This window comes from Rutilus rutilus, assembly GCF_951802725.1.
Source record: "Rutilus rutilus genome assembly, chromosome: 9".
Classification (NCBI taxonomy): Eukaryota; Metazoa; Chordata; class Actinopteri; order Cypriniformes; family Leuciscidae; genus Rutilus; species Rutilus rutilus.
The window spans coordinates 9460874-9484421 of NC_140223.1; the positions used below are offsets into that span (position 1 = coordinate 9460874).

Sequence of the window (23548 nt, forward strand, 5' to 3'; positions counted from 1 at the left end):
AGTAGAGAATGAATGTTGCTGCTACAGGGATACGTTTGGGATGAGGAATCATCAGAAATATACTTGTTTGAAAATGGGCGTGGTCGTTTCAGTTAATTACCATTACAATATCCATATTACTGTTCTTTTCCCAAAACACTGGGGCAGACCTACCGGTATTCACTAAAGTCACTGTCACTTACCACAGACAATGATGAGCAGCTTCAAAGTCCGTTGGTAACCATTGGTTACTATTGGTTGGTTGTTCCAAACAAACTCATTCAAATTACTAAGATCACATGTGTGTACGTAAGTGTGCCATGATGTTAAATATCCAGCATGTTTTTCAGAATTTTGAAAGTAGCCTAAAATTCTATTGAGGTTCTGAGCCTGCTGATCAACTAGTAGTGAAATCATCACAGGTCCATTGATTTTGGGTGGATTTTTTTTTTTTTTTTTTTTTTTTTGTGGAATGAGTATACTGTTTGGTGAAAAGAATGACATATTGACTGAAGTAATGATGAAAATATTGGGAAAAAAATATTTTTCTGCATTAAATTTTTCTGCCTACTTTATTTATTTTCATTAAATTGATGCAAAATCATGTAGAAATATGTTTTAAGAGTATTTTTTTCAGTGGATGTTGTCAGCACATGTGTCCTGTTTATCTGGAATGCATTTATTGACAGCCTACCCAACCCACTGAGGATTTGAGGAAAAAAAAAAATTTCTGATAAAAAAATAAATTTAGTGGCCACACTAAAATGGCCTCAATATTTCCGGAATTTCTTTCCGCGATATTTCCGGCAGAGCAGACCCTCCAATTATTGGTTTTTAGGGTCAAAGTTAACAGAAAAAACACAAAAAGTATGGCAGACCATGTCAGGTTCAACCCATTTTTGAGACTTTGGCTCCCCGACTAGGTGTACTAGAAGGTTCGCACTGAAATGGTGATTTAAAGGTTCCTTCTTATTTGCGGTGTATGCTGTGGGTTTTCTTCTGTGTCTTAAAGGTGGTAGGGGTCCATAAGAGCAGACCCGACCCTCTTGCAGTCTTGAGGAGAGCTATTTCCTACTCCTCTGGATTCTATTGTTGACACGTTTTAACATTTGATGGTCTGTGTTGGAACAAAATTGTGTTTTTTTATGAACTATATTTGTTGCCCAGAATCAAGTATTGTGATCTGTGGAGGGCTCCTCCTGCCTTAAATAAGGAGGTGGTGTAGTCCGCTTATATTTCCTACACTTACGAGAAATTGTCACAACAGCTGCTCGAGTGCTGAGAAAATGGCAGATAGTGTGCAACTCGCTGATATACACAACAGGTCTGTGGAGTTCCACTTCAGCACCATCACTTAGGAATAAATAAGAGCTCTAGTACTCCACTTCAGCACCATCACTTAGGAATAAATAAGATCTCTAGTACTCCACTTCAGCACTATCACTTGAGAATAGAAGTAAGATCTCTAGTGTCTAGCCTGACTGACTGACAGACTCCAAATGATGCCTTTGAATAAGCTTTAATCACAGCCGGGAGGACCTCACATCAATCACAGAGAATCCAGAATACAACAATTTATATAGGATAGGTACATGACAAAGGAAACATGAGTCATTACATCATTTTTCTCTAATATGATTACACTGCATGTACGATCACAGGTGTTGAGCAGCATTTCTGTCCGGCAGGGCACTGACCATCATGGGAACAGTATTCGGCACACACTGGATTCCCTTCACTAGGGCAAAACTTCTGCAAGGATAGAGATTCAGAATTAGTAAATAAACATATTCAAAGCAATTAGATGTAACTGAACACCTACAAAAGTGGTTACCATTTCAAATGCATTACCATACAAAAGGGGAAAAATTGAAAAAACACTGAAAAATTGTTGTACTGTAATGCAAACATTGACCATGTAACATAAGCATGCTTACTGCAGTAGTGCCAATCTTGTTTTGTAAAGATAAAGAAAACACTGTTTTGGGTTTTTTTTTTTTTTGGAGTGTGTTTGTGTGAAACCTCTGCTAGTGTTGAGGACGAATGAGATCATTTGATGCATGAATTAAGTGTTTTGGTAGTTTTAGTGCATTTTGAATGTGAAATTAACTGCTAGGAGAATGTGTGAAGAGTTTTGAAAGAGTAAAATAAAACTGTAAATCACAGTATTTATTTTTTATTGTGAGTATGCTATTGAGAGTACTTTAACCCATGCAGAAAAGTTTAAAATAAAACACAGAGCCTGACCGATTTGGAATTTATAGATTTCACATCTGGAAGACAGGCGTACACATGTTTTTTGTGCGTACATTTGTTGCCTGGAGTCACACTTAAACATTTGAGAAATGATCTTAGATCAAATGTAGGATGGTTGGTTTGCAACATTTAAAGCAGCAGATCTTAAAGTGACAGCAGCATAATAAACCAGTTGCTGTAATGTCTGTCATTAATGTTGAATCACAGATCTATATGTTGTGTCGATTGGACACACTCCTGGCTTTGCTGTTAAACAGACATGACAGAAAAAAAAGTCCTGATATACTGAAGGGTAAGTAAATGTGACTCGGGGATGCACCAATACCACCTTTTCCAGAACGAGTCCGATTCCTGCATTTTCACTGGATTTGTAATTTTTAAATGTATTGGGTAGAGAAACCAAATGAATATATTCATAATAATAATAATAATAATAATAATAATAATAATAATAATAATAATAAAAGCAGTCAAATAAATGTGAATTATAGAAAGCAAGTAGTGAATGTGAGAAATATATTTATAATTTATGCAGTAAAGACTGTAAAGTGTTTGATAACTTTAATCAATTTCTGTATATTTTTCGACCTGTTAGACAGGTAGGAATGCCACAGGAAAAGGTTTATAAATGGTAAATTATTATAATGGGTTAATGTGAAGATTTAAGTTCACTTAAGTAAATTTTTTTTAAAAGCACAATAAATGTTGAAATTTATAGCCTTCAATTACTGTAGTGTTGAATGTCTCAATATTTAGTAATACAACTTAAACTAAGATACATTTCAGAGACAGTTCCAGTATTAATATCAGTGATCCTGGCCTTCATTCATAAAAAGATGCCATTACAACAAATCATTCAAATATACGGTCTTTAATTTGTTTCCACGTCGATTTGGAGAGCAGCTATGAAATTACTACAATATAAAAAGATTAACTGATGTTTTTAAATCGCGATTACAGAAGTGATTAGCTGGATTTAACTAAAACCTAATAAAACATAATATTCATAGAAAAATGTATCACTTTTAATTATACTGTAATGAGGAATGCCTATAATTAATGGCTAAAATTTAAGCAGAAAAAAAATAAAAAATTATTCTGCGAATACCGCAACATGTAAATAAGTGGCCGTGATTAACTCACATGCAGCGTGCGTGAGACTGAGACGCTGAGATTTCTCAAAGAAACATGGAGGAAGCAGATCAAGAGGATCCACAATGGAATTACGTTTTCTAAAGCGTTGTTGTTAAAGTGATATTTTTGGGGAGAAAGGCGCAGGAGTCAGTGATGGCCGCGGCCACAGTTTTTACTGTATTTTTGATAAAAATAAGTCTCTTCTGCTCACGAAGGCTGCATTTATTTGAATAACTTTAAAACTGACCCCAAAAAACAAAAAAGCATTTGCTACCTCTCTAATATCAGATCCCAAGACAATTAATTAGTAAAAAACATTAGAAATAGTTATTTAAAATAGGACATGTGACCTATTGAGAGAGGACTATGACAATTTTCTACAAAAAAACTTCAGGTTCAGGTAGACATGCTTACCAGGCTTGTCACAGTTTATACTGTTCGTTCCAGGTGGAGTTCGGGTTCCTGGTATCTCCTTCCCACTACTGTCCACACACCAGCTGTAACCTGTGGACCCGTGGAACTGCTCAGGCTTGTACTGACCCTTCTCATCACACTGAGGGATGTAGACTCCAATCCGATCACCGTTTTCACTCTGAATTCTGTCTCTCTCCTGCTCACACTTGGTCTTGGGACGACCTTCAAGGTAAACGTACCAGAGATTATAGAATTTACTTGGAGGGTTAGTTCTCCAAAAAATGTTTATTCTGTCATCAATAAGCCACCCTCATGTCGTTCCAAAACTCATAAGATTTTCGTTCAACTTCGGAACAACAAATGAGGTTCATTCGACTCACAATAGTTACATCCATGAGATCGTCCTCTTACAATGAACACACTACTGAAGTTTCATCAAGATCAGTTAATGTATGCTGAAGTTATAACACACTTCCTGTGTCACTTATTCGCCATAAATTTGTTTCCTTGCCACGGCCAAACCGTTCGAGATATCAAAAATATGTCCGCAATTTATCATCCTCAATGTCTTGTCTTCATGCACAAGTTTGGTGGCAATCGGATGAATTCTCTAGGAGTATTTCACATTTCAGAGAATGCGTTTTTCAAACACGGGTTCCGTGGGTTCTGACCTGTGTGCAAAGTTTCAACAGTTTTCGAGCACATCTTTTACTGGGTTTAAATTTTTTTGTTTATTTTGCTATTTGAAAAAAAATGCCTTTGAAATCATTTGGCGAAGTGATGTGGACATGTAATGCGGTCAAGACCTGTCTGGAACTACTTTAGCCTTCTTTCCCCTAAAAATAATTGCATACCTTAGAATCTTCGTCAACCAATCAGATTCAAGCATTTAACAGCCCTGTAGTCAGGGGTGCGTTTATAGTGGGGATGTTGGGCTGGTCTAGGGGGTGCAGAGTATATCAGGCATTTGGGGCCCAGGACGCTAGGGGGGCTCAAATCCCCACTTTGGTTTATTTTATTTCTTCTTTTGTGATTTTGTTTTCTTACATACACGAACATGTTAAATAATAACAATGCAGTCAAATAAATGTGAATTACAGAAAGCAAGTAGTGAATGTGAGAAATATATTTATAATTTATGCAGTAAAGACTGTAAAGTGTTTGATAACTTTAATCAATTTCTGTATATTTTTCGACCCGTTAGACAGGTAGGAATGCCACAGGAAAAGGTTTATAAAATGTAAATTATTATAATGGGTTAATGTGAAGATTTTTTAAGTTCACTTAAGTTAATTTTTTTTAAAAGCACAATAAATGTTGAAATTTATAGCCTTCAATTACTGTAGTGTTGAATGTCTCAATATTTAGTAATACAACTTAAACTAAGATACATTTCAGAGACAGTTCCAGTATTAATATCAGTGATCCTGGCCTTTATTCATAAAAAGATGCCATTACAACAAATCATTAAAATATACCGTCTTTAATTTGTTTCCACGTCGATTTGGAGAGCAGCTATGAAATTACTACAATATAAAAAGATTAACTGATGTTTTTAAATCGCGATTACAGAAGTGATTAGCTGGATTAAACTAAAACCTAATAAAACATAATATTCATAGAAAAATGTATCACTTTTAATATACTGTAATGAGGAATGCCTATAATTAATGGCTAAAATTTAAGCAGAAAAAAAATAAAAAATTATTCTGCGAATACCGCAACATGTAAATAAGTGGCCGTGATTAACTCACATGCAGCGTGCGTGAGACTGAGACGCTGAGATTTCTCAAAGAAACATGGAGGAAGCAGATCAAGAGGATCCACAATGGAATTACGTTTTCTAAAGCGTTGTTGTTAAAGTGATATTTTTGGGGAGAAAGGCGCAGGAGTCAGTGATGGCCGCGGCCACAGTTTTTACTGTATTTTTGATAAAAATAAGTCTCTTCTGCTCACGAAGGCTGCATTTATTTGAATAACTTTAATACTGACCCTAAAAAACAAAAAAGCATTTGCTACCTCTCTAATATCAGATCCCAAGACAATTAATTAGTAAAAAAACATTCTCAATAGGTCACATGTCCTATTTTAAATAACTATTTCTAGAGGACTATGACAATTTTCTACAAAAAAACTTCAGGTTCAGGTAGACATGCTTACCAGGCTTGTCACAGTTTATACTGTTCGTTCCAGGTGGAGTTCGGGTTCCTGGTATCTCCTTCCCACTACTGTCCACACACCAGCTGTAACCTGTGGACCCGTGGAACTGCTCAGGCTTGTACTGACCCTTCTCATCACACTGAGGGATGTCGACTCCAATCCGATCACCGTTTTCACTCAGAATTCTGTCTCTCTCCTGCTCACACTTGGTCTTGGGACGACCTTCAAGGTAAACGTACCAGAGATTATAGAATTTACTTGGAGGGTTAGTTCTCCAAAAAAATTGAATTCTGTCATCAATAAGCCACCCTCATGTTGTTCCAAAACTCATAAGATTTTCGTTCAACTTCGGAACAACAAATGAGGTTCATTCGACTCACAATAGTTACATCCATGAGATCGTCCTCTTACAATGAACACACTACTGAAGTTCCATCAAGATCAGTTAATGTATGCTGAAGTTATAACACACTTCCTGTGTCACTTATTCGCCATAAATTTGTTTCCTTGCCACGGCCAAACCGTTCGAGATATCAAAAATATGTCCGCAATTTATCATCCTCAATGTCTTGTCTTCATGCACAAGTTTGGTGGCAATCGGATGAATTCTCTAGGAGTATTTCACATTTCAGAGAATGCGTTTTTCAAACACGGGTTCCGTGGGTTCTGACCTGTGTGCAAAGTTTCAACAGTTTTCGAGCACATCTTTTACTGGGTTTAAATTTTTTTGTTTATTTTGCTATTTGAAAAAAAATGCCTTTGAAATCATTTGGCGAAGTGATGTGGACATGTAATGCGGTCAAGACCTGTCTGGAATTACTTTAGCCTTCTTTCGCCTAAAAATAATTGCATACTTTAGAATCTTCGTCAACCAATCAGATTCAAGCATTTAACAGCCCTGTAGTCAGGGGTGCGTTTATAGTGGGGATGTTGGGCTGGTCTAGGGGGTGCAGAGTATATCAGGCATTTGGGGCCCAGGACGCTAGGGGGGCTCAAATCCCCACTTTGGTTTATTTTATTTCTTCTTTTGTGATTTTGTTTTCTTACATACACGAACATGTTAAATAATAACAATGAAGTAAAAAAATGTGAATTATAGAAAGCAAATAGTGAATGTGAGAAATATATTTAATTTATAATTTATGCAGTAAAGACTGTAAAGTGTTTGATAACTTTATTCAATTTCCGTATATTTTTCGACCCGTTAGACAGGTAGGAATGCCACAGGAAAAGGTTTATAAAATGTTAATTATTATAATGGTTTAATGCAAAGATTTTTTAAGTTCACTTAAGTTATTTTTTTTTAAAGCACAATAAATGTTGAAATTTATAGCCTTCAATTACTGTAGTGTTGAATGTCTCAATATTTAATAATACAGCTTAAACTAAGATACATTTCAGAGACAGTTCCAGTATTAATATCAGTGATCCTGGCCTTCATTCATAAAAAGATGCCATTCCAACAAATCATTAAAATATACCGTCTTTAATTTGTTTCTACATCGATTTGGAGAGCAGCTATGAAATTACTACAATATAAAAAGATTAACTGATGTTTTTAAATCGCGATTACAGAAGTGATTAGCTGGATTTAACTAAAACATAATATATTAATAGAAAAATGTATCGCTTTTAATTATACTGTAATGAGGAATGCCTATAATTAATGGCTAAAAAGCAGAAAAAAAACATTTCCATAGAGACATCAGGAGCAGTATTGGTATCAGTGATGCCTTTTATAAAAAGATGCATTAAACAAATATTTGAAATATCAGCCATCAACCATATCATGTTGTTTCTAAAAGAAATGAGATGTGAAATTACTACAATATAGAAATATATCAAATAACTTTAATGTTAGGTGTGAATCATTGCGCTTAATTACAGAAAACGAGCAATTAGTTTATTTTTATTTTTATTGACTGCATAATATAATATACCTGTAACTGGAGCCATACACTCACGTCCACCACATGTAGTGCTGCAGCATTTCTTCTTGTCGGCACAGTCAGTGTCAATGGCACACCTCACTGGACGCGCCATGATACACACTACTTTATAGTCTGGGATTGGACACACTCCTGGCTTCACTGTTATACAGAAACAAGACAAAGAAATTAGCTCTGATATATTGAAGTGGAGGTAATGTGGCATTTATTACAATGAGTTTGTGAAGATATAATTTAAGTGAATTTAAAACAAAGTTGTTATATTTTTATATTAAAACATAATATTGATAGAAAAATGTATTGCTTTTTATTCTACTGTTATGATGAATGCCTATAATGAATGGCTTTATTTGAAATATCAGCCACTGTCTGTGTTGATTCTAAATTCATTTAGAGATTTACTACAAATATAAAAATATATAAAAGAACTTGAATGTTACGTGTGATTCATTGCACTTACAGAAAATGTGCAATTAATTAGTTATTTTTTGCTTGACACATCATATATTATAATATGATATTATACTGTACCTGAAACTGGAGCGATACACTGACGTCCACATTTATTGCTGCAGCATTTCTTATTGTCGGCACAGTCACTGTCAACGGCACACAAATGTATCAGGGGCAGGATACACCGTGCTACATACTTTGGGACTGGACACACTCCTGGCTTTACTGCTATACAGACACATGACAGAGAAGATATATCACTGAATGCTGAATGTCTTTTTCACTGTTTTTTTTGGTTATTTTGCGGTTGTAGGCTGTAAGGAACACTACTGAAGAGCAGGTTATAATCAGGACAGGACTTATGGGGGCTTGAGTTTATGTTTTGGACCTATATGCTACAAATGACCTAGAACATACTTATGGAGCACAAAATATACAAATTAAAATATGCTTTGAGGTTCCTAGAACAATGAATGCATAGTCATGCTTTAATATGCCTTGCCTAGTCAAGTCAAAGTTCAGCAGTGATATAGTCATTATAATAAAATAAAATACTTGCTCAGAGATTTGCTCAGAGACAGACTGATCATAATAACACTGACAGAGATGAACATTACAGTATGTTTAAATGTATTGTCATATCTGTGACCTGTTATATCAGATTTCTTAAATTTAATCAAATTTAATCAGAAAGACACTGTGTGGCAATTACCTGTATTAACAATAAAATGAAGTCAGTATTATCAATAAAATCCATCTTTGGGTGGCAGCAAGTCAGTCTTAATGAGTGAGTTGAATCTTTTATTCAACAGATTAGTGAAAAAAATTCTAATTCATTTTACTAAGCAAATGACTGTATTTACTGTATTTCTTCCCCACTATAGTGTGATGGCAGTGAGAAGGGAGAGAGCGCTTAACTCTTCTGACTGCTTAATTTAGTGGAATTAACAAATGACCATTCTCTGTAAAGAAATTATCCTTCGTTAATAATTCGTTACACAGAACTTTATTATATTAAATATTAATAAAAAATTATTCACACCTTCACAAAATCCAAACATTCAGTGTAAGAGTAAAAAATTACATAACATTATTTATAGTAAGTTTATATGGTTCACAACATTATTTATAGTAAGTTTATATGGTTCACAGCTTATTTAGAGTTTTGACCTCGACAACCCAACTGCATTTACCACAAACAGTCTAAACTAAAATATTGTTTTGGTAATTGTTCTACACATTGTCATATAGATAACCTGAAAATACAGTAGTTTATTAAGGTTTATCCTGCTAAACATTCTTACTAAAAAAAAAATGGGGTAATCTCACTTACATTCTCATTTTAAGAAGTGTTAGATGTGGTTTGATTTGTTTACATTAGTTAATGTATTACAACTAACATGAACCACGAGCAACACATTTGTTACTGTATTTATTAATCTTAGTTAAACAAACAATGAACAGCTGTATTTTTATTATTTTATTATCTTCACTCAGTGCATTAGGCTAACTAATGTTAACAAATACAACTTTTGATTTAAATAATATAGGCTTACTAGTAAATGGTGAAATTAACATTAATAAAGATTAATAAATGCTGTAGAATCATTTTATTAATAGTAAATGTCAACTATGTAGTTAACTAGAGTTTAATAAATGGAACCTTATTGTAAAGCATTACCGATTTGTTATACACGGATTCAGTGTTGGACAGATCAGTTGTTTTAACCATTCATTAAATGGAATCGGTTCAAAGGAGTCATTAGTTCGCGAATCGGACGTGTCATTAGCGGACTTGTATGCGTTGTGTGATTATCTCGGCAGTTAGGACTGATCTGTCAACACAGAAAACATTTCATCATTGGATATGTTTTGTTTTGTTTATTGAAAGTGTTTTTCATGTTAGCTGAATGGGCGGAACGCTTTTCAGAGAAGATAAGGCAACGTCAATTTTTTTTTTTTTTTTTTTTTTTTTTTTTGCCATAACAGTGTAATCCGTGTCTAATCACATTCTGCAGTACCGGACTTAACTAAAGTGAAAGAATATTTTCAGGAAAATGATGTTTATGTGAGTGGTGACCTCATTGCTGCAAGGGCTGATAAAGGTAAACAAGATCATTCAGAGTTTCGCCTGAAGGATCATCTGGGGCTCATCTTAAATGTAAAAGATAAATGTGTGGTTTATTTCACTGTAAATTCACCCTGTTTGAATAAATGTGTATCAGTATCCGGGGAATTCAGCATTAGAGACAATCTTGTAATGTTAGAAAAATATGAGGGAATTAAATCCTTTGCATTCAAAATAATCTGGAGAGAAGATAAACAGGTAGATGTGATAAGCAGACTGAAGGGAATAGCACCTGATTTGCCATATTATCAGTGATATAACTGAACAACACCTAAAAAAGTGGTTAGCATTTCAATTTCATTACCATACAAAAGGGGAAAACTTACGAAAATTGTTGTACTGTAATGCAAACATTATGTCATGTAACATAAGCATGCTTACTGCAGTAGTGTCATTCTTGATTTGTAAAGATAAAGAAAACATTGTAGGCTATAATGCTACCTGATGGTTTTTTTTTTTTTTTTTTTTTTTTTTTGAGTGTGTTTGTGTGAAACCTCTGCTAGTGTTGAGGAAGAATGAGCTGATTTGATACATGAATTAAGTGTTTTGGTAGTTTTAGTGCATTTTGAATGTGAAATTAACTGCTAGGAGAATGTGTGAAGAGTTTTGAAAGAGTAAAATAAAACTGTAAATCACAGTATTTATTTTTTATTGTGAGTATGCTATTGAGAGTACTTTAACCCATGCAGAAAAGTTTAAAATAAAACACAGAGCCTGACCGATTTGGAATTTATAGATTTCACATCTGGAAGACAGGCGTACACATGTTTTTTGTGCGTACATTTGTTTCCTGGAATCACACTTTTAAACATTTGAGAAATGATCTTAGATCATTAGATCATCTGGACGTACATGATCCTTGGACCAAGCCTCACAAAAGTTACTAGAAGGATTTTTGATTTTCGGAAGCGTTTGACCGTAGTTGCCAAACAGGAAGTCGTCCATATCTCAGGAACTCGGTTACGTATCGAAACCAAACTTTGTACATGAACTCGGGACTCCAATGTGAGGATGCACAAGATCTGATTTTTTTTATTTTTTATTTCAGGCTAATTGACAAACCCATTTACCTATGTCTATGCAAGAGTTTCACCTTTTAATGTTAATGCATTTAGACAGTAGGTGGCACTGTTGTATTACATTTCACAGAGCTTCCAAGTCAGTGAATAGACTGCATTCGGTTTTACTAGGTTTGTCTTAAATGCAGGGCCTGAATTTCGTTTTTTAAACTGGGAGGGAATTGCACCGCTTACATGGGTCACATGGGGGGGTGGGGGATTGATCTAAAGATGTCGGTCTAATTTAATCATCTTCATTTATTAATCTTAATTTATCTACAGATTTGTATGCATGAATTATGCATTTCCAGTTCTCAAAACAGTTAAAAAAAAAAAAAAAACACTTTATACAAAATACATCATGCTCTTCTTCGCTAACCGAACAATTCATTGTCTGTGGCTGTGTTTGTGCGCGCGGGAAATATGCTGCGCATCACAATAGAAAACAAGGAGAAATGCACAGTCACATGCTCAAACAATCAACAACGTCGCTCTAGATGTGTAAAAACCTATTTTTTACAGTCTATGGTAAAAACAAGTGGAAAGCGTGAGCGTACCGTTCTCTCCATTCCACAAGCGCTTGCTCTCCCGTGGCGTCTGTCGTTGCTATGCAACCATGAACTGCGCTCTCCCTAATGACGAGGAAGTATCAGCAAAGGATTAATTGATTTCTAGCCCTTGCATTAGCTTTACTACTAGATATATTTATGGAGATGAAAAATAATAAGGCACCCTGTACAGCTATGATCAACTGTTCGGCCGAACATTCAATGTTGTTACGCTGCAAGCTGATCAGTTGGTTCGTTGCTGCCGCGCTCTATCACTCGCACACCATAAAGAGAAAAATGGTTTTTAATGTTTCAATTTCGGGATTAAAATGACATAATTTGGAAGCGGATAATCTATTCACAAACAGCTTTATGACTCAATGTTAGAATGCTGCACCTACACTCGATAGTGTGAATAAGATCAGCGCAACGCAGACCACTGCATTGACAGCGTGAAACATATGATCTGTCTACGGCCAGGATGTGGGAGCGGGATGTGTAACTCTAGCATATGGCGCATATGTCATATAAAGTTAGGCAAGGCCAAACAGCGTTATCCATGTTGTTGCGATTGCGTCGCTAGAGTAAGCTAATAGTGAAACTGATAGCGTTTTTCATTTAGTTACAATATGAGGACTGACGGTAGGCTATAAAAATCAGCGTTTCTAGGTGATGACAACCATCTTGACAGCAGCAATCAAAGCATTGCGCTAATTACAGTAGACCTTAATTTGAGATAGTAAATTTGTTCCTAATCAAAGGGAACACTCAACCACAGAACAGCTGGGCGAGTTATTTATTGGCTTATTGGATACAGTAAATGAAGACTGTCAACTTCTTTTCAATACTATTTCATCACCCAAAACACTCCCACTCTCTGCTGTATATTCATAACCAAATATTTCAAAACCAAGCCACATAAACAATGCCATTGGCACTAGTCTACATTGCATGTCTCTTAATGCACATAACTTTTCACCTTTTTGCACAATGTTGAAAAAAGTACTATTGTTGAAATTCTCAGATCAAGCAAACTTCAACACACCCTTATCCACTTCCTGCTCACGTTAGTGAACTGCACCCGAGCAAGCACACGTCGCAGTTCCTCCGGAAATGCATTCTAGTTTTAAATTGTAGTAATATTTTATTACAATATTACAGTTTTTACTGTATTTTTGATCAAATAAATGCAGCCTTTGTGAGCAGAAGAGACTTATTTTAAGAACTGACCCCAAAAAACAAAAAAGCATTTGCTACCTCTCTAATATCAGATCCCAAGACAATTAATTAGTAAAAAACATTACAAATAGTTATTTAAAATAGGACATGTGACCTATTGAGAGAGGACTATGACAATTTTCTACAAAAAAACTTCAGGTTCAGGTAGACATGCTTACCAGGCTTGTCACAGTTTATACTGTTCGTTCCAGGTGGAGTTCGGGTTCCTGGTATCTCCTTCCCACTACTGTCCACACACCAGCTGTAACCTGTGGACCCGTGGAACTGCTCAGGCTTGTACTGACCCTTCTCATCACACTGAGGGATGTAGGCTCCAAGCCGATCACCGATTTCACTCTGAATTCTGTCTCTCTCCTGCTCACACTTGGTCTTGGGACGACCTTCAAGGTAAATGTACCAGAGATTATAGAATTTACTTGGAAGGTTAGTTCTCCAAAAATAAATATATAATATCCATATCTTTTTTCTCACATCTGTGAATTTATTTTTTAATCATTTGCTCTGAGATGAAGCGAATATTTGTGCGGGAATTTCTCGCACTATAAAAGATAACATTGCGGGAATGGTTTAAATAATGCGCAATCCCCACATTCCCGCACACAAATTCAAGCCCTGAAATGGCAGCGGGAGCGGGATGTGTAACTCTAGCATATGGCGCATATGTCATATAAAGTTAGGCAAGGCCAAACAGCGTTATCCATGTTGTTGCGATTGCGTCGCTAGAGTAAGCTAATGAAACTGATAGCGTTTTTCATTTAGTTACAATATGAGGACTGACGGTAGGCTATAAAAATCAGCGTTTCTAGGTGATGACAACCATCTTGACAGCAGCAATCAAAGCATTGCGCTAATTACAGTAGACCTTAATTTGAGATAGTAAATTTGTTCCTAATCAAAGGGAACACTCAACCACAAAACAGCTGGGCGAGTTATTTATTGGCTTATTGGATACAGTAAATGAAGACTGTCAACTTCTTTTCAATACTATTTCATCACCCAAAACACTCCCACTCTCTGCTGTATATTCATAACCAAATATTTCAAAACCAACAACCAAGCCACATTAACAATGCCATTGGCACTAGTCTACATTGCATGTCTCTTAATGCACATAACTTTTCACCTTTTTGCACAATCTTGAAAAAAGTACTATTGTTGAAATTCTCAGATCAAGCAAACTTCAACACACCCTTATCCACTTCCTGCTCACGTTAGTGAACTGCACCCGAGCAAGCACACGTCGCAGTTCCTCCGGAAATGCATTCTAGTTTTAAATTGTAGTAATATTTTATTACAATATTACAGTTTTTAACTGTATTTTTGATCAAATAAATGCAGCCTTCGTGAGCAGAAGAGACTTATTTTAAGAACTTTAAAACTGACCCCAAAAAAAACAAAAAAGCATTTGCTACCTCTCTAATATCAAATCCCAAGACAATTAATTAGTAAAAAACATTAGAAATAGTTATTTAAAATAGGACATGTGACCTATTGAGAGAGGACTATGACAATTTTCTACAAAAAAACTTCAGGTTCAGGTAGACATGCTTACCAGGCTTGTCACAGTTTATACTGTTCGTTCCAGGTGGAGTTTGGGTTCCTGGTATCTCCTTCCCACTACTGTCCACACACCAGCTGTAACCTGTGGACCCGTGGAACTGCTCAGGCTTGTACTGACCCTTCTCATCACACTGAGGGATGTAGACTCCAATCCGATCACCGATTTCACTCTGAATTCTGTCTCTCTCCTGCTCACAATGGGTCTTGGGACGACCTTCAAGGTAAACGTACCAGAGATTATAGAATTTACTTGGAGGGTTAGTTGTTCTCCGAAAAAAATGTAAATTCTGTCATCAATAAGTCACCCTCATGTCGTTCAACTTCGGGACAACAAATGAGGTTCATTCGACTCACAATAGTTACATCCATGAGATCGTCCTCTTACAATGAACACACTGCTGAAGTTCCATCAAGATCAGTTAATGTATGCTGAAGTTATAACACACTTCCTGTGTCACTTATTTGCCATAAATTTGTTTCCTTGCCACGGCCAAACCGTTCGAGATATCAAAAATCTGTCTGCAATTTAAAAAACTGGATGAATTCTCTAGGAGTATTTCAAATTCCAGAGGATGTGTTTTTCAAACAACCCATAATAGCTGACTTCCTGTTGGGTGGAGCTAATAACATAGATTGCGGAAGTTGCTCGGCCCGATGAGATATGTGTACCGAGATTCATATTAATTCATGCAAGCGGGTTTAATATATGGACCAAGTTTTCGGACCCCATTCAAGGGGGCGCTGTTGAGCCCCCCCCGCCACGCCCGGGTACCAGCTTCAGCCCGGCCCTGATGGCCGTGGGTTCTGACCTGTGTGCAAAGTTTCAACAGTTTTCGAGCACATCTTTTACTGGGTTTAATTTTTTTTGTTTATTTTGCTATTTGAAAAAAATGCCTTTGAAATCATTTGGCGAAGTGATATGGACATGTAATGCGGTCAAGACCTGTCTGGAACTACTTTAGCCTTCTTTCCCCTAAAAATAATTGCATACTTTAGAATCTTCGTCAACCAATCAGATTCAAGCATTTAACAGCCCTGTAGTCAGGGGTGCGTTTATAGTGGGGATGTTGGGCTGGTCTAGGGGGTGCAGAGTATATCAGGCATTTGGGCCCAGGACGCTAGGGGGGCTCAAATCCCCACTTTGGTTTATTTTATTTCTTCTTTTGTGATTTTGTTTTCTTACATAAACAAATATGTTAAATAATAACAACACAGTAAAATAAATGTGAATTATAGAAAGCAAATAGTGAATGTGAGAAATATATTTAATTTATAATTCATGCAGTAAAGACTATAAAGTGTTTGATAACTTTATTCAATTTCTGTTTCAAAATATGTTTCGACCCGTTAGACAGGTAGGAATGCCACAGGAAAAGGTTTATAAAATGCAAATTATTATAATGGTTTAATGTGAAGATTTTTTAAGTTTTTAAAGCACAATAAATGTTGAAATTTATAGCCTTCAATTACTGTAGTGTTGAATGTCTCAATATTTAATAATACAACTTAAACTAAAATCAATTTCAGAGACAGTTCCAGTATTAATATCAGTGATCCTGGCCTTCATTCATAAAAAGATGTCATTCCAACAAATTAAAATATACCGTCTTTAATTTGTTTCTACATCGATTTGGAGAGCAGCTATGAAATTACTACAATATAAAAATATTAACTGATGTTTTTAAATCGCGATTACAGAAGTGATTAGCTGTATTTAACTAAAACATAATATATTAATAGAAAAATGTATCGCTTTTAATTATACTGTAATGAGAAATGCCTATAATTAATGGCTAAAATTTAAGCAGAAAAAAAAAAACATTTCCATAGAGACATCAGGAGCAGTAGATACCAATCAGTGATGCCTTTTATAAAAAGATGGCATTAAACAAATATTTGAAATATCAGCCATCAACCATATCATGTTGTTTCTAAATTAATTGAGATTAAATGTGAAATTACTACAATACAGAAATATGTAAAATAACTTTAATATTAGGTGTGATTCATTGCGCTTAATTACAGAAAATGAGCAATTAGTTTAATTTTATTTTTATTGACTGCATAATATAATATAATATAATATAATATAATATAATATAATATAATATAATATAATATAATATAATATAATATAATATAATATAATATAATATAATATAATATAATATAATATAATACCTGTAACTGGAGCCATACACTCACGTCCACCACATGTAGTGCTGCAGCATTTCTTCTTGTCGGCACAGTCAGTGTCATTGGCACACCTCACTGGACGCGCCATGATACACACTACTTTATAGTCTGGGATTGGACACACTCCTGGCTTCACTGTTATACAGAAACAAGACAAAGAAATTAGCTCTGATATATTGAAGGGGAGGTAAATGTGACATTACAATGAGTTTGTGAAAATATAATTTAAGTGAATTTAAAACAAAGTTGTTGGGCGGAACTACGGTGGCCCAGTAGTGCACAACACAACGAAATAAATCCACAACACAACGGAAAATGTACAACATAACGGAAATGCTCCCAAGGGCTCTCGGAGCGCGATAAGGTTAGTTTTCAATGCCACTGAGTCTAAAACATTTAACTACACCACTATTATTTTTAACAGTATGTACCATTGTATATCGACATTTATTCATTCAAAATCACCTTCCTGCATTATAGCTGCATATTTATACTCTAGAGAGTCTAGAATGTTTTGACGCGTTTCTGGCACAAGTTCTCCTAAGGGAACTTCCGCCAATTCTTTCAAGTTGTTAAAACGTATAATTTGTATTAATTAAAATTACTTTTAACATTCAAAAACAGACATGTTCCAAATCCAAAGCTTTATTGTATTGGTAATAGACTGACTTACTACAGCTGATTTCTTTCCAATACCTCCCTTCATTACAGTAAACAATTGTTATTTTTTAGGACATTTCTGTAATAGGCTATAATAAAAGTTTTTTTTTCTCTTTTATCATGTTTCAAAGGTTGTAGTTCCTATTAACCAGACTGACTTACAACAGGTGAAATTGTGCCAATATGCACAGTACACAATTAGTTTTTTTTTATAAAAACAATATAGGCCTACTTTTTTCATGTCCTAAAGCTTGTGGTAGGTTCCTAGTGACCAGACTGACTTACAGGTGAAATTGTCTCATTCCTGTAATTCTGCAGTTCACCAAATGGTTTGTGTTTATTTATCAAATTATATTATAAATGATACATTTTAACCACTTGGTGGAATTGCCAGACGTTCCCTTGGGGATCATGCGCTGTGGTAGCACGTCAAATAATTCTCCAGTATAGATACACAGCTATAATTCATGTTGGTGATTTTGAAGTATATTTTATCTCGATATACAATGTTGCATACTGTAAAAACTAATCGTGGGGTTGATAAATTAAGACTACCGACTCTATAGAACAATGGCAAGGAAAACTAACTTTACCACGCTCCGAGAACCCTCTAGTGGTCGGGAGCATTTCCGTTGTGTTGCGGCTTTATTTCGTTGTGTTGTACATTTTCCGTTGTGTTGTGATCTTTGCTTTTTAAATTTCGCTGTGTTGTGCACTACTGGGCCACCGTACTTTGGCGCTTGTGAGAGAGACGCGAGAGTGACAGAGGGAGGGAGAGCCATAGACAGTATATAAACTGGACACAGCGACCTCATATGTTTCAATGGAGACAAGTGAAGTCAGTTAGAAGCACTCGCTTCCTGATGGTCGAGCGTACTGCGCAGACTCAAACTGAGCTTGACGACGTAGATGTGACGTGAGCATCCCGTCTGTCTTCTAGTTGCTGTGCCGAGAGAAATCTGAATCATTCCCTTTCGAAACTTGCAGAGACGGAGAGTGCGAGTAGGAGGTTTCCATGAGCTAGGAGCAGGAGCAACTTTTGCTAAGTATTCGGATTAATTATTCTGTCATTTTGCCTTCACGTCCCCCCCGATCGCCCGCGAGCTTCTCCTCCTGTCTATACGGTAGTTTCTCTACTGTGCGACAGAGAGCGCGTGGTTATGACGCAATCGTTCGCCTATTTTTACAAAAATTGCTTCTAAGGGGCCATAACGTAAGCTACAATGTAATGGAGCCTTTTATACATTTTCGTGTTTCTTTAGAAATAAATAATGGACAAATGGAGTCTTTAAACACCTCAGATGTAAAGTTATTCGCTGGCAAAGTGACACCAAAATGAATGGGAGTGAATGGAATGCTAACAGCAGGTGGGGGTCCGCTAGCCAATTGCGGCGCCCGGGGAACCTTCAAGAAAATTTAAAACCCTGCCCCCCCTGGGGAGAGCAGGGAAAGGAAAATCACGGACGTATCACCTGCGATAATTAATGCGATTTGGCTCAGCTTGTCAGTTAACTACGGCTCTGTGTAGTAAATGCCGCTCCATCTGAAAGCAGGTGATGGTGATTTACTACTAATCAAGGAACCGGGTTTACTAACGAGATGCGCTTATCAATATCACGATATATATCGCCCAGACCTAGGTCTGGCTTGCCAGGCTAAAAAAAATAAAATAAATAGCAGTATCAGCACTGAAATTCACAATGCAATTGTTAATGTTTTTGCTCACACAACCATTGTGTGCACAGACACTTGAGGGAATCCTGTAAGCCTACGTGATAATGAGAATCAGATATCATCTTATTAATCTTTTACCACCTGCTGGGTTCTGTCTGTTCAAAAAATTAAGTAGCCTACCATTTAATAATAAAAGGATTTACATCCACCCGTTTCAATTTGGCCAGCAATATAGTTGGAAAATGTTAAAAGCTTAATGAACACAGTGCGCGATACACTCCGCTGCTCTCGCTGCACTTCCACTCGATGGGACATGGGCCCACACAAACAACAACGCTACCAAACTCCACTGGAGTTGGTAGATCAAATTAGTCACAGCAATTTCAAAACACTGATTCATGAAGCGTCGAGCTTTTGTTCCGAATCATTGGTTAGTAGTTTTATTTCAGTAAACGAGGCTTCATATACGCATGAAATTTCATTATGTGAAATTTCAATGGTTCCCCGCTGGTGGCGATGATCTGTCAATGAATCATGAGTCAATGAGAAGAACCAATGAACAAGTGTCTATGGGTTTTACAGTTTTAGTTATTTGTAGACGTTTTAATTAGACATTAGTATAATTAAAATGAAAAATGGTTCAGGCTACAGCTGGCTGCATAATGAAGTTAAAGAACATGTATCTTCTCACCTGTAGGCCTATTTCGTCCTAGAGCAGCTTCTGATGTGCTCAAGCATCCAGACAGACACAATAACACAGCGAAATATACTCGAGCTGTCATCCTCTCCACCTGCAATCATACAATGAACTGCTGGAAAATCATACTTGTCTCAGGATGAGAGAGTATTTAAGTTAGCGCTCAACCAATGGCGTGAGTTTGGGGCGGGATGTTTGGAGAACAATAGAACACACCCGCATGTTTAAAAAAGTTCCAATGAGGTCAGAGAGTTCTGATTCAAGACAAGCTTCAGGCTATGATACCAATCGGGAGAGCTCTAGGCCAGTGGTTCTCAAACCTGTCCTGGCGTACCCCCAACACTGCACGTTTTCTTTGTCTCCCTAATAAAACACACCTGATTCAACTCATCAGCTCATTCACCCATGTTATAATGAGCTGATGAGTTGAATCAGGTGTGTTTGATTAGGGCGACAAAGAAAACGTGCAGTGTTGGGGGTACGCCAGGACAGGTTTGAGAACCACTGCTCTAGGCTATATTAATATGATGCCAAACAGGTTTTTTTTTTTTTCTTCCAGAATACACAAACTAGTTTTCAATGGCCTCTCAAAGAAGTATAATACTTTTCCTATACACAATAGTTTGATTTAGATTATATCCAATACAATCCCGCCACCGGACAGTCTTGTATGACAGTGTGTGGGTTGGTCAGTTTGGGCACTACATTCAATCCCAAATCTGAAACTAATCTCTTGCGAAATTCTAATTTTCCCTTAAGTAAATGGAAACCCCATTTGTGCATAGAGTTTTAGAGGGCAGTTTCCCCCCCAAGGAATTTTGAAAGAAAGAAAGAAAGAAAGAAAGAAAGAAAGAAAGAAAGTTTTTCGACGTTTCCTTATTCGTTGAATTTAACCCTTAGTATATATATATATATATATATATATATATATATATATATATATATATACATACATACATACATACATACATATATAGCCATACACACTAAAAGTAAAAGTTTTAGATCGGTAGGATTTTTTATGTTTTTAAAAGAAATTTCTTCTGCTCACCAAGGCTGCATTTGTTTGATAAAAACAATATATATATAAAAAACAATATTATTATGAAATATTATGACAATTTACCTATATTGATACTTTGCAGTCACGTGACTACCTCGGATACCTGGCGGGCAACAAACGAGTATTTTCAACGTAGAGTCCTGTAGTTCCAGGTCTTTCTATAGCTATCAAGTCTGTTAGCGAGCTAGCTGCATAACTATGGACTAGGATTAACTCCAAGGTAGCTAAATTGTGTAAAGCAGACAAGGTTTTTTAAGATAATCGAGCAGTAATAATTCCTCCGTAAATAATCTAGCTCTACTGTTGGGTCATCTCTGGTCTCATTGAAAACCATAGATATCACAAACCTCAAAACAACCTATCACACACTTCTGTCATTGTTAGCAAAAGACGACAGCTGTTACTCTGCGTTCACGCCGCCACCGGCGAGAGCATCAAAGTGCCCGGAAATCATTCATTTTCAATGAATTTTGGCGCTCTCGCCGGCGGCGGTGTGAACGTACAACACTATAAAACGCTTAACGTGCAATAGCGCGTTGCATGTTCAATAAGGTTACTGAGTTTTAATATCACCATCTTACTGCATTGACGTTAAGCTTTTTCTTTATAATAGACTCTATGGGAGGAAAACTATAGGCTACAGACAAGAGCATATGAACGCGACGCACATAGTTTCACGTTAACGGCATTTCCATTTGACACTGTCGATTACAACGTACTTCTTGGCAGGCTGGAAAACGGTGTCAGGCTTTCTGGGACAGTCCTAAAATGGTTCAGGTCATACTTAGATGGGAGAGGTTATTATGTGAGTATAGGAGACTATAAGTCTGAGTGGACATCCATGACATGCGGAGTCCCTCAAGGCTCAATTCTTGCGCCACTCCTGTTCAACATGTATATGTTGAACAGGATGAGCCAAGTAATGAGCCAAATAATGATGAGCCAAGTAATGAGCCAAATAATGAGAAAGAACCAAATTGCTTTCCACAGCTATGCAGACGACACTGAGATTTACTCAGCCCTATCACCTAAAGACTACAGCCCCATTGACTCCCTGTGCCAATGCATTGATGAAATTAACAGTTGGATGTGCCAAAACTTTCTTCAGTTAAACAAAGACAAAACTGAAGTCATTGTGTTTGGAATTAAAAGATGAAGTTGTCAAGGTGAACACATACCTTCACTCTAGAGGTCAAACAACTAAGCGCCCTATCACACACTGTTATGATTTTGGGTTTGTTCTTGTCATGCTTCATGTCTGTCATGTGATTCTGTTTGTCATGTGATCCTGCCATGTGTCTTGTCATTGGTTAATTGTCTGATCATTTTTCACAGGTGTCCTCTGTTTTGTCATTAGTCTGCGTATTTAGCCCTCATGTTTGCCATGTGTCTTTGTTAAGTATTGTTTCCTGTAGACCACTGTTTGTAAGTCTTTGTTCATGATCTGGTTTTTGAGTTTTCATGGTGGCCAGATCGAGGCCTCGTGAAACAATGAAACAGTGGAAGCAAATGTGCCATGTGTTGAGGCTTCGAAACAATCCGACACCAGTCTCAACGGTGACACCTAGTGGTCACTTGCAGGTGTTGATCTGAAACAACCTTGACAATGAGCCAATAAAATTTTATTTTTATTTTGTATTATTGTATTTTTCTAATATGTGAAGCTTGTAACATGTAGGCTCCTCACTGTGCATAATGTTATTTTGGTCATGAAAAATTAATATTAATAAAATAAATCAAGCCACAATGTCTCACTTTTTTATAGAAAATGTATTAAAAATATTATTTTTTTTCTCCTGTGGAAGGACTTAGCCTACTTCTTTTTTTACAGATAATTTCTCCAGCCTTTGACAAACTCCTCTCACAAAAACCCACAAGGTCAAGATGCGTTGACTTGATGTGCGATTGTGTGGTCTGTTCCCGACCCTGTCAATCAAACGCTGATTCGGCGGACCATGCCACGTGTTGAAACACTTGTGAAACACTCCGAAGCTTCATTTAGCCGAAGTCACGTGACATGGGTGTTTTGAATCACGTTTCGGATCAGTGTTTTAAAACATCTGCGCTTCAGGATCTCAAAAAGCTTCGGAACGTCAGTTATATTAAAAAATGTCCTGGCTCTTCCAAGCTTTATAATGGGAGTGAATGGGTTTTTGGAAGTCCTTCAAAGCACATCCATCCCTGAATAAAGTGCTCTCCGTGGCTCTGGGGGGGGGGGGGGGTTTAATAAAGGCCTTCTGAAGTGAAGCGATGCATTCGTGTAAGAAAAATATTCATATTTAAAACTTTATTGACTAAAATAACTTGCTTTCGGCAGACGGCCATACGCATCGATTTATGGTGAAAGAGTAACCCTTGAATTTGATGCACAATGTAATAA

The 23548-nt window shown here is 36.5% G+C and overlaps 1 protein-coding gene across 6 annotated transcripts; it reads right to left on the minus strand.

Annotated features, from left to right (window-relative positions):
• Window positions 1-1482: 1482 nt before the first annotated feature.
• LOC311297308 (thyroglobulin-like) lies at window positions 1483-22674 on the minus strand. 6 transcript variants are annotated; one of them, XM_084419555.1, is made up of 10 exons: window positions 22347-22660; window positions 20100-20199; window positions 17060-17209; window positions 14871-15092; window positions 13477-13698; window positions 8424-8570; window positions 7884-8033; window positions 5944-6165; window positions 3784-4005; window positions 1483-1731 (listed from the first exon to the last, which is right to left on the minus strand). In XM_084419555.1, exons 1-10 carry the CDS (start codon window positions 22473-22475, stop codon window positions 1718-1720), a joined length of 1578 nt encoding a protein of 525 aa, XP_084275681.1. In that variant the 5' UTR covers window positions 22476-22660; the 3' UTR covers window positions 1483-1717. The 6 variants fall into 6 exon arrangements, with proteins under 6 accessions (XP_084275681.1, XP_084275680.1, XP_084275682.1 ...); XM_084419554.1 differs by having other exon boundaries at window positions 8424-8573; window positions 22347-22653; XM_084419556.1 differs by lacking the exon at window positions 22347-22660 and adding an exon at window positions 20322-20436 and having other exon boundaries at window positions 8424-8573.
• Between the last annotated feature and the right edge of the window lie 874 nt (window positions 22675-23548).

What these genes read in the sequence shown, in the direction of transcription:
- LOC311297308 (XM_084419554.1), bottom strand. Translation starts at nt 22,475, where the DNA reads ATGACAAGACACATGGCAGGATCACATGACAAACAGAATCACATGACA. An exon ending in GTTTGACCTCTAGAGTGAAG is followed by an intron (nt 20,200 to 22,346) that starts GTATGTGTTCAC and finishes GTATGATTGCAG; the next exon opens with GTGGAGAGGATGACAGCTCG. An exon ending in GTGTATCGCTCCAGTTTCAG is followed by an intron (nt 8,034 to 8,423) that starts GTACAGTATAAT and finishes TCTGTATAACAG; the next exon opens with TGAAGCCAGGAGTGTGTCCA.